At 45.9% G+C, this 14,254-nt stretch overlaps 1 protein-coding gene across 1 annotated transcript in view; it reads right to left on the reverse strand.

The window, feature by feature from the left end:
- Nucleotides 1–14,254, reverse strand: part of ASXL2 (ASXL transcriptional regulator 2) — a 243,012-nt gene that overhangs the window by 26,582 nt on the left and 202,176 nt on the right. The window contains exons 6-7 of the mRNA XM_084624546.1: nt 5,683–5,797; nt 82–222 (exon numbers count right to left, since the gene is read on the reverse strand). Of these exons, the coding sequence (XP_084480672.1) occupies nt 82–222; nt 5,683–5,797 (256 nt within the window). The remainder of the gene's footprint in view (nt 1–81; nt 223–5,682; nt 5,798–14,254) is intronic.

The following is a 14,254-nucleotide window of genomic DNA, read 5'->3' on the forward strand; positions in this document are numbered from 1 at the left end:
TTTACTTAATTTTCCGCTCCGCTTTTTACTCTGGCATCAGAGCAACAAAACCCTCTTTGTGCAGAAAAATAAATATCTTACTTGCATGGAGTCTGTCAGATCTCTGGAATGGTTTCTTCCCCAAGCCTGGCAGGGAATTATCAGCCTTAACAGAGGGAGAGGAGCTGGAGGTGGAGTTCTGAGGGCTGCTTGATTGTCCATCTGATTGCCTTCCTTCCCAAGCTGTACAGGAAACTGAAACATGTTAACATTGGGGATCTACAAACAATGAAGTGTTAAACAAGACATCTGTTTGAATGGGTGTAATAGAGCATTCTTTAGTATGGGTACCCTAATGCACAGCAGTGCCAGGACAAGAAGTTCTACAGGATGGACACTGAGCCCTGGTTACACTATACATTTAAGTCTGTATAACTATGTCACTCACAGATGTGGAAAATCCACGCCTGAGCAACACAGTTATACCAGCCTAACTCCTGGCGTAGACAGTGCTATGTCGACGGGACAGATACCTACGCCGATGGGAGCAGCTCTGCCATCTGCATAGGTAGCATCTTCACTGAGCGCTACAGGTGTGCAGCTGCAGTGCTGTAAGTGTAGACAAGCCCTTAATTCTGCTCCTCTCCTTGCACGGATTTTCCAGCGTTCTTGCCTTATCGGGAGCTATCAAATCATCATAGAAGATAGAGATGGAAAACAGTCTCCCGGATCATCTAAATCTATTCCCCATCAATGCAGACAGTTTATTCTTCATGAATCTCCCAGTCCAGTGATGGGACTATGAGAACTTCCTTTCAGACGCTGCTCTCCTATCTGATGGAGCTCATTGCTAACGGCGCTCCTTAGGCCACCCCCAATAATTCTTTTCCCTCCTTAGTGGTTATGCCCTTCATGTACTTCAGATTATTAACATGCTCTTCCCCCTAAATTAGTCAGATTTCACGCTTTTAAAATCTCCTCTTAAAACAATCCCTCCCACTCCCCGATCATTTGTGCTGCTCTCCGTTTTTCAATGTTACTCTTTCTACAGCAGTAACATTTCTTTCTGCTCACAGAAGAAGATTCCTGCTCCGGTCTAAGTGCATTTTCTTTTCCCCTTCTCTTCCTCAATAAGCTGAATTAAGAACATTAGCGAGTGTTTTCCCACTGCCTTAGATGAATATACAGTAACAGGCCTGCACTCCACATAGCCAAAGGTGCTCCCGTCCCTCGGCAATAGAAGAGGAACTCAGGAGTACACACGGTTAAGTCACAAAGCGATTGAACGCTGTTATTAATCACTTATGTTACAGTAAGACCCAAATGCTCCCAGCAGGATCACACTCCATCGTACTGGAGGTTTTATAAACACCCAAGGCTCTGACCCAGAAATACTGAGAGTCTAGTAAGACCAAAGGGCGAGGGAGAGAGCTACTTCTAGGTCTCAAGTGAATTAGTTTGATGGCCTCAGTCACAACTTTACTGGATGTTTTTTGCCTCTTTTTCTCACTCACACCCTGCACAGGGCTGGTGAGTCAGAGGTCAGGAGTGGAAAGCTGGATTCAAGGGACCTCCCGATCATAATGTAGCAGCCAAAATGAAGGGAATTCAGAGAAAAATAACAAAAATTATAAAGGAAGCTGAAGGGAAATGGCTCAGTATATCTGATTGGCTAAGAAATGACCAAAGGGGACATGGTAATTGTCTGCAATTATTGGGAGAGTGTAAATGTAAGGCACAGAGAGGAATTCTGTAGGCTATGCAATGCTTTGAAGATTGTAAGTATTATGTAATATGGGTGTGAACCACTTCGCATATTAGACCAAAATTATACTACAACACCTCAGAATTATGTGGCAAGGCCAGGCCCTCTTATCTCCCAGCCTGCGGCCAGAAGCTGGCTGTAAGATGCACTCCATCCCCGAGGACATGAAGTGGGCCAGGATGGGGTCTTAAGACCATGGTAGAGGGGAGCTCTGAGAAGAAAGCTCAAGCCAAAGAGCCAGAGAGCCATTCAGGTTTAAACTGGTTAGCAAGAAAAACTTTGTGAAAAGTTTGAAATGGCACTGGGCTCCCACCAGCTTGTGTGGAAGGTTTTATGCACCTGCCACACCCATTCCTACACTTCAACATAAAATACACAACATTTTCCATGCAAACTAGTTGTAGCTCCCTTCTCAGGCCTTCTCTCACCTATCTAGGAGTGGCAAGAAGTGCCCCCTTCCCTTGGCATTTCCTCCCCTATAGCTCCCATGTATGCACGGAGTAGTACAGGCAAGAAACGCTTTGGAAAGAACCAAGAAGTGGTTGACTTCCCTTCCCTTATTCCTCTCAACAGGGTCTTAACGTCAGAGCTGGCTTGGGACCCTCTGACAGCCAACCCTGTCAATGACTTCATTATTGAACAACACACAAAGTACATCTGGCAGATATGCATGTTCCTTACAGCTGGAAATATGCAGCCTAGCCTCAACCTTGCATTCATCTGAACAGATGTTACATAGGACATTCTAGCAGCAATTAAACAGCTAGCCAAGACAGCCTCAGCTGGTTTTGGTTTTGATTCTCTAAGGGTCAATTGAAAAGAGGGAATAAACCAACATGCACAGTTAAGCAGAAACAAGTCAAAAAGAGAGCCGAACATCAAAATTCTCCTTAATTCTACATGGCCAAGCCGAACTCCAATGTTCAGCATGGAACTCCCATGGAGACAGATCACCAGGCAGATCTGAGAGCTGAAAGTTATTCAGATTCCATAACTGCCCTGAAGCGGGGTGGCCACCCGCTCCTGCCTGGAAGGGCTTAAAACAGCCCTGGGAGAGGGCTGCGGCAGGGAAAAAGCTGGGCTGAGTGGGAGACAGCCTCAGCTGTGGCCATGCCCCAGACAGACCCAGTGGGCCCGATAAAAGCCAGTGAAGCCAGGAGCAGGGGGACTCTCTCTCTAGCCTGTGGAAAGGGAGGGACCTGGCTGCTGGGAGCTTACCAAGGTACCTGAGGTGGAGCAGGGCTGGGGGAAGGCCAGAGGAGCTGGGGAACTCCGGCTTGGAAACCCCCCAGGCTGCAGGCCTAGTGGAAGGTCAAATAGGTACTGGGGTTGCAGAGGGCAGCCCAAGGGGTAGGCAGAAGCAGCAGGTCCAAACCCCCTTTGCCTATGAGGAATGGTGCTTACACTGCAGTTGGCCCCAGGGAACGGGGGCGAGGTGATGACTGGCAGTGGCCACAGACTGAGGCGAGGTGGGGGTAGAGGGTTGGGGGTTCCCTTGGGAGGGGAGACCCAGATCTGTATGGGGTACTGCAGGTGGCAGCACCCTGGCATGAAAGGGGGAACCGGGGTCCAGGAGGGACTCAGGGCCTAGCGGCAAGTGGGACACCGGCCTGCAGAGGGCTCTCCGGAGGCTGGAACGCTAATTCCCTGCACCACGAGCAGGAGGCGCCGCGGGGGTTAGGCCGCCCTGCTACATGCCCACTCTGATCTTCTTTCTGTAGTTAATGGTTCACCCTATTACACCGGTTACAAGCTGCACCAGATAAGTCACTTTTGCAAGGCCTGGATTTAGCTTTTAATTTGGGAGCAGAAGTATCTGATGTTGCACTGACCTAATTGTTTTTTCTCTCCCCTTTTTGTGTATGTGAAGCTACTAGACAGACATTGTAATGACAGCTCCAGGTTTGGTGCTAACACGATGGAGTTGCTGCAATGTACCATGTCCTAGTATTTGTGTGTGCGTGTGTATCAGAAGATCCACTGTACTCACAGGAATGGTCATAATCTAGCCCGGTACCTGCCTACCGGTGTTCTTGTACGTGACCTGTATTGATAACTTGTGATAGGTCAGAAGATAAAGTTATAGTTAAGCTGCTCTCACAAAAGTAACTTTATCAAAATTAAAATATATTTTTTATTTTTGCTCTTAGCTAAAACAAGAAAGGAGATTAATCCCTACGGGGGAACGTTAAGCCCTTGCACCTTTATGAAGGACCATTTTCCTTTGTCGGTAGGATTATTTATTCGCCCAAGGCTGATAAAAAATGTTACACCTGTTGTATGACATTAATAAATAAGGACAGTAAATAATGAATAATAATGCTTAGCACTTTGACTTCAAAGCACTGTTCAAACGTTAATCAATCATTAAGCATTAATAAATAATGTAGTCATTAATTAATGTTGTGCTTGGGAACCAAGCATTTGGAACCCCATTCAAAGGTGTGCAATGCTGGGCTTCTCCCCACCCATCTACACAGTGACCTACAGAAGCAGTGTCCTTCTCACACCAAAGCTGTCTCCACCCCTCCTACCTTTTTTATTTAAAACAAAATTTTGGTTTCAAAATGCACCGTCCCCCACAAGATGTTCCTGACAGTGATTCCCTGATTCAGGCCCTCTGAAATCGCTTTGAGAAGGGAGAATTGATGTGTAAACCAAGGAAAATATGTTAACTAACGTGTTTTAATTAGCACAGCGTTACACACAAATTGTGCCCTTAGCGCGGACAAAAGCAAATTTGTGCTTAACATCATGCTAATTAAAACGTATTTCTAGTGGGGGAACAGATCTCTGTGGAGATCTGCTCACAGCCCAAAGCTGTGTGGTATCTTTATCAATTATCTGGGAAAAGATATACAATCACTGCGGGTAATGTTTGGAGGTGACCCAACAATTGGTGGAGTGGTATATAAAAAGAGCAGATCCGTTTGACAGAGTGATCTGGATCACTTGGTAAGCTGAATTTGTTTGAATAATATGTATTTTCATACAGCCAAATGCAAGGACACACATCTCGGAACAAAATACATAGGCCCTAGTTACAGGATAGAAAGCCAGGACACTGGAAAGCGGTGATTCTGAAAGGACTTAGGGGTCACAGTGGATAACCAAATGCGCATGAGCTCCCAGTGTGATGCTGTGGCTATGACAGCGAATGTGATCCTTGCTGCATAAGGGGAGATATTGAGAAGCAGTAAGGATGTGGTCTTACCTCTGTATTAGTGAGATATCACTGAATACTGTGTCCAGTTCTAGTGTCCACACTTCAGAAAGTGTAGTGAAATTGTGAAGGATTCAGCAAACAGCTAAATGATTGACTCAAGTTCTGGAAAACATGCTTTATAGTGAGAGACTTAAGAAGCTACATCTGTTTAGCCTATCCATCAGAAGATTACAAGGTGACAGTCTATAAATGCCTACAAAGGGAGAAGTTTTCTGATAGTAGAGGGCTCTTTAGTCTACAAGACAACAACATAGTAAGAACCAGTGGATGAAAGCTGAAGCTAGATAAATTGAGTTTAGAAATAAGGTGCACATTTTTAACAGTGAGGGTGATTAACCATTGGAACATTTTACCAAGGGTTGTGGTATATTCTTCATTACTTGAAGTCTTTAAAGCAAAACTGGATTGCTTTCTACTCTAGCTCAACCAGAACGTACGGGCTTGATGCAGGAATTATTAGGTGATGGCTGTACTGTGCAGGGCATCACTCAAATGACCATAATGGTTCCTTCTGGCCTTAAAATTTATTAATTTTTCCTAACACAATGATTTTCCTAGTATAGACAAAGCCAAAAGGACAGAAGCTGGAACAGTTTAGAAATACAAAGAATGCTCTGGAAAACAGGGGCTCCCTCTTCCCCGAAAGCCTAGGAAAGGCAAGTTAGAGAGAAATGGCCGTAAAAGAGAGCCTGGGAATCTCACTGCCTCATACCAGGTTTAGCAGGTGTGGAGTCACTGGCTGCCTTCACCGTCTTGAGTAGAAGATGCTGGTTAGAGGGCACAGGCATGCCTGCTCTGCATTGCTGCTGCTGCTGCTGCTTCAGGGCCTAGTGAGAGCGGGGAGAGGACACGACAGATAAAACATTCAAACCAAGCTTGTAATAACCCCTCACAGAACAGTGGCCTTTACAGCAAGTCGTACTTTGGCCCGGATAGCACCTTTCAGCCAAGAATTTTAAAGAGCTTCAGAAATACATCCCCTGCTTCCAGTGCACTGTTCAATTTAAGGAGACACATTTTCTACATAGAAACTGTTCAAATAACACAACAGGAAAAGATTTAAGTGGACCAGTTACTCAGGATCTTAAATGACCATTTCTTGGAACAGCGAGTCCTAGAGATCATGAGACAACTTGGAACAGCGAGTCCAAGAGAACAACAACTATATCTGTATCTAGAATTAACTATAATAGCACCACCGAATAATAATGACTACCAGGGCTTACATTCTCCCCGCGTATTTCCTGGGGCTCAGGGCTCCAGCCCCGCGGGGCATGCCGGGGCTCAGGGCTCCAGCCCCGCGGGGAATGCCAGGGCTCCTGCGGGTTTGAAAATATTTACTACAGCTCCTCTCAGGTTGGCTCTCGCTGAATTTAACCTCTAGTGACTACAGTACAATTAATCTCATCTTCCTCAGGGGAGGGATCTTACAATAAACGTGTACAGTGACATTAAACTTGAGTAAGGTGGAATTTTTAAAAATGAGGAAGGTAGTCAAAGATTCTAAAATTGAAAGTGAAGAAAATTAAAACCCTTTGCGTCAGCATGTAGGCTATTAAAACAACTATAACCAAGTCCTAGAAGGTATTCATACCCTTAACCAGAAGAGGAAGCAGGAGGGCAAGACATGAAAGTTGGGTTAAATGCTAAAGTTCACAAGGTCACCCAAGCCAAAAAGCTAAATTTAGCCCTAATGAAGCCAACAGAGAGTAGCATGAACTATGGCAGGTACAATGTAGGATGGAAATTAGGCATGGGATAGAAAGTAACAATGAAAATATTATAATGCCATTATATAAGTCAATGGAACATCCTCACCTCGATACTGTGTTCAGTTCTAGTCACTCTGTCTCAAAAAGCATATATCAGATATAGTAGGGGTTCAGAGACAGGCAACAAAAAAATTAGAGGCCTGGAGAGACTTCTGTATGAGGAACAACTGAAAAGATCGGGAATGTTTAGCTCAGAGGAGACACAAATAAGTGGGGATATGACCGAGGTATACAAAATGACTAGAATAGAGGAGGAGATTAGGTACTTCTGTTCACCACTCATGACATAAGACAAAGGGATTGTTTTGTCAAGGAAACCGCAATGCAACACATTTAAAACTAGTAAATGAAGTATTTTCTATTATGCATAAATAACCTGTGGAATTCACTGCCACAATATATAATTGAGTCCAAAAAATGAATGGGATTTAAAAAAAAATGACATTTATATTGATAATGCAGACATCCATAGTTACACTGGACAGGACAAAACATCTTTTTAGGATGGCTATAAACCCTCCTGCTTCAGGGCACAAGCAAAACATTGATTGACAGGGATTAGTAAGAAACTTCCTCTATGAGCAAATTATACCATAATTGCCAACGGCAGCTTTTTCTGCATCTTCTTCTGAAACATCTGGTACCAGCTACTATCAAGAAGATCCTGGACTAGAGGGAGCACCAGTTTGTTCTTGTATGTTGCTGGTGTGTATGTATCCGATAGTCCTATGTTATTCATAGATTATTAAAAATGAAAGTGTTCTAAAAATCCAGTTCACTTCTTGGCTTGATGCCGTTTATTTGGTACATTTTTCTCAGCCAGGACAATGTAAACCAATTGTCATAAATATAAAGGGAAGGGTAAACACCTTTAAAATCCCTCCTGGCCAGAGGAAAAACCCTTTCACCTGTAAAGGGTTAAGAAGCTAGGATAACCTCGCTGGCACCTGACCACAATGACCAATGAGGAGACAAGATACTTTCAAAGCTGGAGGCGGGGAGGAACAAAGGGTCTGGGTCTGTCTGTGTGATGCTTTGGCCGGGGACAGAACAGGAATGGAGTCTTAGAACTTAGTAAGTAATCTAGCTAGATATGCTTTAGATTCTGATTTCTTTGAATGGCTGACAGAATACGCTGTGCTGAATGGAATGGATATTCCTGTTTTTGTGTCTTTTTGTAACTTAAGGTTTTGCCTGGAGGTATTTTCTATGTTTTGAATCTAATTACCCTGTAAGGTATTTACCATCCTGATTTTACGGAGGTGATTCTTTTTACCTTTTCTTCTATTAAAATTCTTCTTTTAAGAACTTGAATGCTTTTTCATTGTTCTTAAGATCCAAGAGTTTGGGTATGTGGTCACCTATACAAATTGGTGAGGATTTTTATCAAACCTTCCCCAGGAAGGGGGGTGCAAGGTTTTGGTGAGGGTTTTGGGGGTGAAGACGTTTCCAAACGGGCTCTTTCCTAATAAAATAAACCTGGTTAGACGTTTGGTGGTGGCAGCGAAAGTCCAAGGGCAAAAGGTAAAATAGTTTGTACCTTGGGGAAGTTTTAACCTAAGCTGGTAAAAGTAAGCTTAGGAGGTTTTCATGCAGGTCCCCACATCTGTACCCTAGAGTTCAGAGTGGGGAAGGAACGTTGACACCAATGAACAGAGTTTTGGTTTTGTTCTCAGTGCTGAAATGTTTGAGCTGCAAACACTTGCTGGGGGTGAGGATGCAGAAAAGGAGGAATGTTTATTCATTTAAAAAGAGGTTTTTTAAAATTCCATGTCAACACTGAGATCAGTGTTTGCTCTTGTAAAAGCTTGGATTTTACATCATCTACATGTTGGGCCCAATTGGAATTGACAGTGTCCCTTTAAAGCTACTTTCAAAAAATATACCACTCTAGTTAAAAAACAATTACCAAGGGAGTGAAAATGAGTTTTTCCCTAATGCTGCTGCTGATCCAGGCAGCAGCAAACAGGTGTTTCAATGCAACAGTGGAAAAACTCTGTAAATACCTCTAAAAAAATCCAGGTACATTTCTTCAAGGAGTTAAAAAAATTCCACCCTGCAAGCTGACTCGTGCATCTAGCATGTTTAGTGTATTCCAAATAGCGAGTTGAAAACAGCTTGCCCCAAAACTGTTTCCTGGAAAGATTATTTTCTTTTTATTTCCTTTTGTTTTGCCCTCTCTCTCTTTCCCTCTCCTTGTGAGCTTACCCTTAAATGTTACCAGTCTGGATGCCCGGCAGTATGCTCCTGAGCGGCATGCATACCAGAGAGCAGATCTGAGAACACCATTGCTTTAAGTGACTGCATACTATCACTTTCCTTTAGGGGGTGAGGAAGCGCTGTTGTGCTTCTCCCTCCAACTCCCCACAATTACAGCACTTAATATCTCATCTTCTCAGAGCTGCTCTCCAGGGACCCAGAGGGAGAGAATCCCATATTCCTCGCACTTAGTCATCATGTGAGTGCATGTGTGTGGTTTTTTTTTTTATTGTCTAAAGCATTTTATTGTTCTCTTTATTTATACAGTTAAAAACAGACAATACTAGACAAAATTGTGCAAAGAAAAAGGTACATCAAGCACGTAGTTAGCACAGAGTGTGAATACTAATGTCAGCAGCAGGGCTTGTGTAAAGTTGCACCTGAGGATAATGGCCCCCAAGAGCTAGTCTGGCAAATTGGCATCAGCTAGGAATTGCACCTTCCTCACCATACCCCCTGCTTTCTCTGGCCACACCACCTATTTGAAGAAGAAGTGGGAGAAGGTGATGATAGTCATTACATTGACCTTTAACCACCTGAGGATTCCATGTCAGGGTAATTCTTGGGTAGCCCGTTAAACTGCCTTTATGGTGAACTGGTGGGAAAGTGACTGCGTCAGAGCCAAGATCTGGCCCAAAGTGTCTTTGCTTTTTCTTTTTGGATCTGAGTGCAGTCTGTGATACCAGTGACATGGGGTGCTGGAGACACGCCCAAAGACATACATTTGCACTTGCATAGCTCCATTCTTCACACAGGGAGAACCAAGAGGGTAGCATTAAGTGATGAGTCATCTGATTTGGGGTTCTAGTGTGGTAGAGCACAGCAATCCATTCTCGCACCTCTCTTGTTCAATCTCACTGTCAATGAGGCTGAGAGGACAGAGTGAGAGGTTCAAGCCGAAGGGCCAACAGTATGAGATTAGTATTCTGCTTTTATCAGACCTGGATGGTACAATTTCTGAGCCTTCCAAGAGTCATGCTGAGATCTGGACTATGATAAGAGTAGGGTAGTATCTGGTCTCTTTGTTCCTTCCCAATGTCCACATAGCCACTCTGGTCAAGGGGACTTGATTTTCCCCATCTATGTTTGGCAAGAAAATTATGATTTTTCCAGTAAGGTGCAGAACCTCATCCTGGTTAGTCATGCCTGGATATTGGATTGCTGTAATTCTCTACCTGGGTCTATACCTGAAGATCAGTTGGAAACGTCAGGTGATACAACATGCAGCCATCTGCTTACTTAGCAGTACCATGTGCTGGTAGCATATTACACTGGTATTCCAGAAACTTTGCGGGATGCCAGTTTATTTGAGGGTGTAGATCACAGAGTTAGGTTTGATCTGTAATGGTCTTTATGGCTTTGGTTCTGCACATCTCAGATCAACTCTCCCTGTTTCATGCAGCATCCCAACACTGGTGGTCAGCTGAGACACTCAAGCTTATGGTCTCTAGAATTATATATCAATAGGCTGGGACCGAGTGTCCTCAACTCTTGAATTTGCTTTCCTTCCCCTCCGGCACAGCGTCCTAATCTGTTGAGCACCATGTTGAAGAATGGTGTCCAGTCAGTTATGTGCAATACATTTTCCAGAACATGCTAGGAGAACTGAAATCAAATCACTGTATTGCTTTAAAAATAGGGAAGGGCCACGAGTGACACTAAGCCAAGAAGTGAAGTGATGGCTATGTTTTCTTGCATCACTGCACTCATAGCACTTTCCAAGCAGGAGCTAGGTATGAAAAAGTGAGCCCTTTGCTCCCCTCGTACCTCTAGAATATGCCTTTGGCCATCCTGCCTACTTGTTCTTGATTTAGTCGTAAGTGGAGCCCAGGATCTGGTCCTAGAGGTGAATATAGCTGAATCACTGGGTAATAGCAACCACAATATAATTCAATTTAACATCCTTGTGGGGGGAAAAACAACAAGGACCATTACAGTAGCATTTAACTTCAGAAAGGGGAACTACAACAAAAATGAGGAAGCTAGTTAAATGGAAATTAAAAAGGTACAATCACAAAAGTGAAATAACTGCAAGCTGCGTGGATAAAAACACAATAATAATGGCACAAATTAAATGTATACCCCACATTAAAAAACAGAGGAAGAGGACCAAAAAAGCTCCACCGTGACTAGGTGTCCAATAGCTACTAAACTTTTTGGTGAAAACTGAAAAAAATGAAACAAAAAAGTCATTTAGCATTTATGCCATTTCTGCATTTTCTGTTATTGTTTCCCCCCTGGCCCCCTCACTGAGGCCTAGCTAGTCCTTGGTCTTCCTCTTGCTTCTAATGTATTTGTAGAATGTTTTCTTGTTACCCTTTATGTCTCTAGCTAGTTTAATCTCATTTTGTGCCTTGGCCTTGCTAATTTCATCCCTACAATGCTTGTGCTGTTTGTTTATATTATCCTTTGTAATTTGACCCAGTTCCCACTTTTTGTGGAACTCTTTTTTGAGTTTCACATCATTGAAGATCTCCTGGTTAAGTCTGGGTGGGTCTCTTGCCACACTTGCTATCTTTCTTACACAGTTGGATAGTTTGCTCTTGTGCCTTTAACATCATCTTGTTGAAAAACTGTCAACTCTCTTGAACTGTTTTTCCCATTAGACTTGCTTCCCGTGGGTTCTTATTTACCAACTCCCTGAGTTTGCTAAAGTCTGCCTTCTTGATATCCATTATCTTTACTGGGCTGGTTTCCCTCCTACCATTCCTTAGAATCATGAACGCCACCATTTCATGATCACTTTCACCCAAACTGCCTTCCACTTTCAAATTCTCAACCAGTTCCTCCCTATTTGTCAAAATCAAATCTAGAACAGCCTCTCCCCTAGTCGCTTTCTCTACCTTCTGAAATAAAAAATTGTCTCCAATACATTCCAAGAACTTTTGGATAATCTGTGCCCTGCTGTGCTATTTTCCCAAAAGATGTCTGGGTATCATAGAATCATAGAATATCAGGGCTGGAAGGGACCTCAGGAGGTCACCCAGTCCAACCTCCTGCTCAAGTTGAAGTCCCATTACCACCAAGTTCTGTGCTTTGGATAATTTTGTTAATTTCTTTTAAAATGCCTAATCTACCTCTTCTTCCTGGTTAGATGGACTATATAGTCCCCTACCATGACATCACGCTTGGTTTTGTTGGTTTTTTTGCCCCTTTAAGCCTTACCCAGAGACTTTCAACAAGTCTGTCTCCTATCTCCATCTCAACCTCAGTCCAAGTGTCTATATCTTTGATATATAAGGCAACACCTCCTCCCTTTTTCCCCCTGCCTGTCCTTCCTGAGCAAGCTGCACCCTTCTATACCAATATTCCAGTCATATGTATTATCCCACCAAGTCTCTGTGATGCCAACTATGTCATCTCTGCTCAGCCGTCCTTCTTCCCAGAACACCATCCCATGATCAAGGAAGCTGAAGCTCTCCTGGCAGCACTATTACCCAGCCAGGCATTCATGTCCAGGATGTGTCTGTCTCTGCCTGGGCCCCTACCCTTGATCGGAAGGATCGAAGAGAACACCACCTGTGCTCCCAGCTCCTTCCCCCTTAATCCCAGAGCCCTGGAGTCACTTCTGATCTCCTCAGGGTCAGACCTCGCAGTATCATTAGTGCCCACATGGATGAGTAGCATGGGGTAGTAGTCAGAGGGCTGGATGATCCTCAACAATCCCTCTGTAACGTCAAGGATATGGGCCCCTGGCAGGCAGCATGCCTCCTGGGATGCCATGTCAAGCCGGCAGATGGTTGCTTCCATTCCCCCTTAGAAGAGAATCACCAACCACCACTACCCCACGTTTCCTCCTGGGAGTGGGAGCTGCAGCCTGGCCATGTGCGGGCAGCTGTGGGGAGCCGTGTGGAACCTCCACCTGCCTTGGGGGGGGGGGGGCAGGGACATGAGCCGGGGGCTGTTTGGCCCACCCCGCACCATAGGCAGGTTGAGGTTTCGTGCGGCTCCCCACAGCTGCCCACACAGCTCTTACTGTGGCAGGGCTGCAGCTCCGAGGCCCTGCCCCTCGCCCAGAGCCAGCTCGGGGTAAGAGCCGTGTGGGCAGCTGTGGGGAGTCAGCACGGACCCTCCACCTCCATCGGCCCTGGGTGAGGAGCCCAAGAGTGGGGGAAAGGGGCCGCGTCTGCCATGGTGAAAAGTGGACCAGTTGGGGGGAAAGCAGGTACCTACGGGGAGGGAGTGTGGAGGGAGAGATTGGGTGGGGGTGTGGAAGCAGAGACCTGGACAATGGGGGAAGCAGCAAAGAGCCAGAGGGGTGGGGCAGTGGTGGTGGGAAAGTGGTGGTAGACAAATTTAGACTGGAAATAAGGCACAGATTTTTATCAGTGAAAGTAATTAACCATTAGAACAATTTATCAAGGGTCATGGTGGATTCTCCAGCACTGGCAATTCTTAGAATCAAGACTGCTCTCGGAGTTATAGTGGGGCAGCTCTACGGCCTGTGCTATAAAGGAGGTCAGCCTAGATCAAAGGTGGGCAAACTATGGCCCGCGGGCCACATCTGGCCTGCGAGACTGTCCTGCCCAGCCCTTGAGCTCCCAGCCAGGGAGGCTAGCCCTCCCTCCCCCGCTGTCCCCAGTCCCCCAGCGTGGCTGCGAGCTCCTGCTGGGCAGCGTGGCTGCGAGAGCCGCCGGCCTGCCCCGGTGCTCTAGACTGCGCGGTGGTGTGGCTGGCTCTGGGCGGCGCGGCTGCCAGTCCTGGTGCTCTGAGTGGCATGGTAAGGGGGCAGGGAGAGGGGGGTTGGATAAGGGGCAGGGGGTCCTGGGGCAGTTGGATATGGCAGAGGTTCTGGGGAGGGGGTGGTCGGGGGGCGGGGAACAGGGGGGTTGGATAAGGGGCAGAGGGTCCCAGGGGGCAGTCAGGGGACTGGGAGCAGGGGGGGTTGGATAGGCATGGGGAGTCCCAGGGGGCCTGTCAGGGGCTGGGGTGTGGATAGGATTTGGGGCAGTCAGGGGACAGGGAGGGTTAGATAGGGGTTGGGGTCCCGGGGGGCGGTTAGGGGTGGGGGGGTCCCGGGAGGGGGCGGCCAAAGGACAAGGAGCACAGGGGTTGGATGGGTCAGGGGTTCTGAGGGGGGCAGTTAGGGGGTGGGAAGTGGGAGGGGGCGGAGAGGGGGCAGGGGCCAGGCTGTTTGGGGAGGCACAGCCTTCCCTACCCGGCCCTCCATGCAGTTTCGGAACCCTGAGGCCAAAACGTTTGCCCACCCCTGGACTAGATGATCACAATGGTCCCTTCTGGCCGGGAAATCTA

This window comes from Lepidochelys olivacea (assembly GCF_965140295.1).
Source record: "Lepidochelys olivacea isolate rLepOli2 genome assembly, chromosome: 3".
Taxonomy (NCBI): Eukaryota; Metazoa; Chordata; order Testudines; family Cheloniidae; genus Lepidochelys; species Lepidochelys olivacea.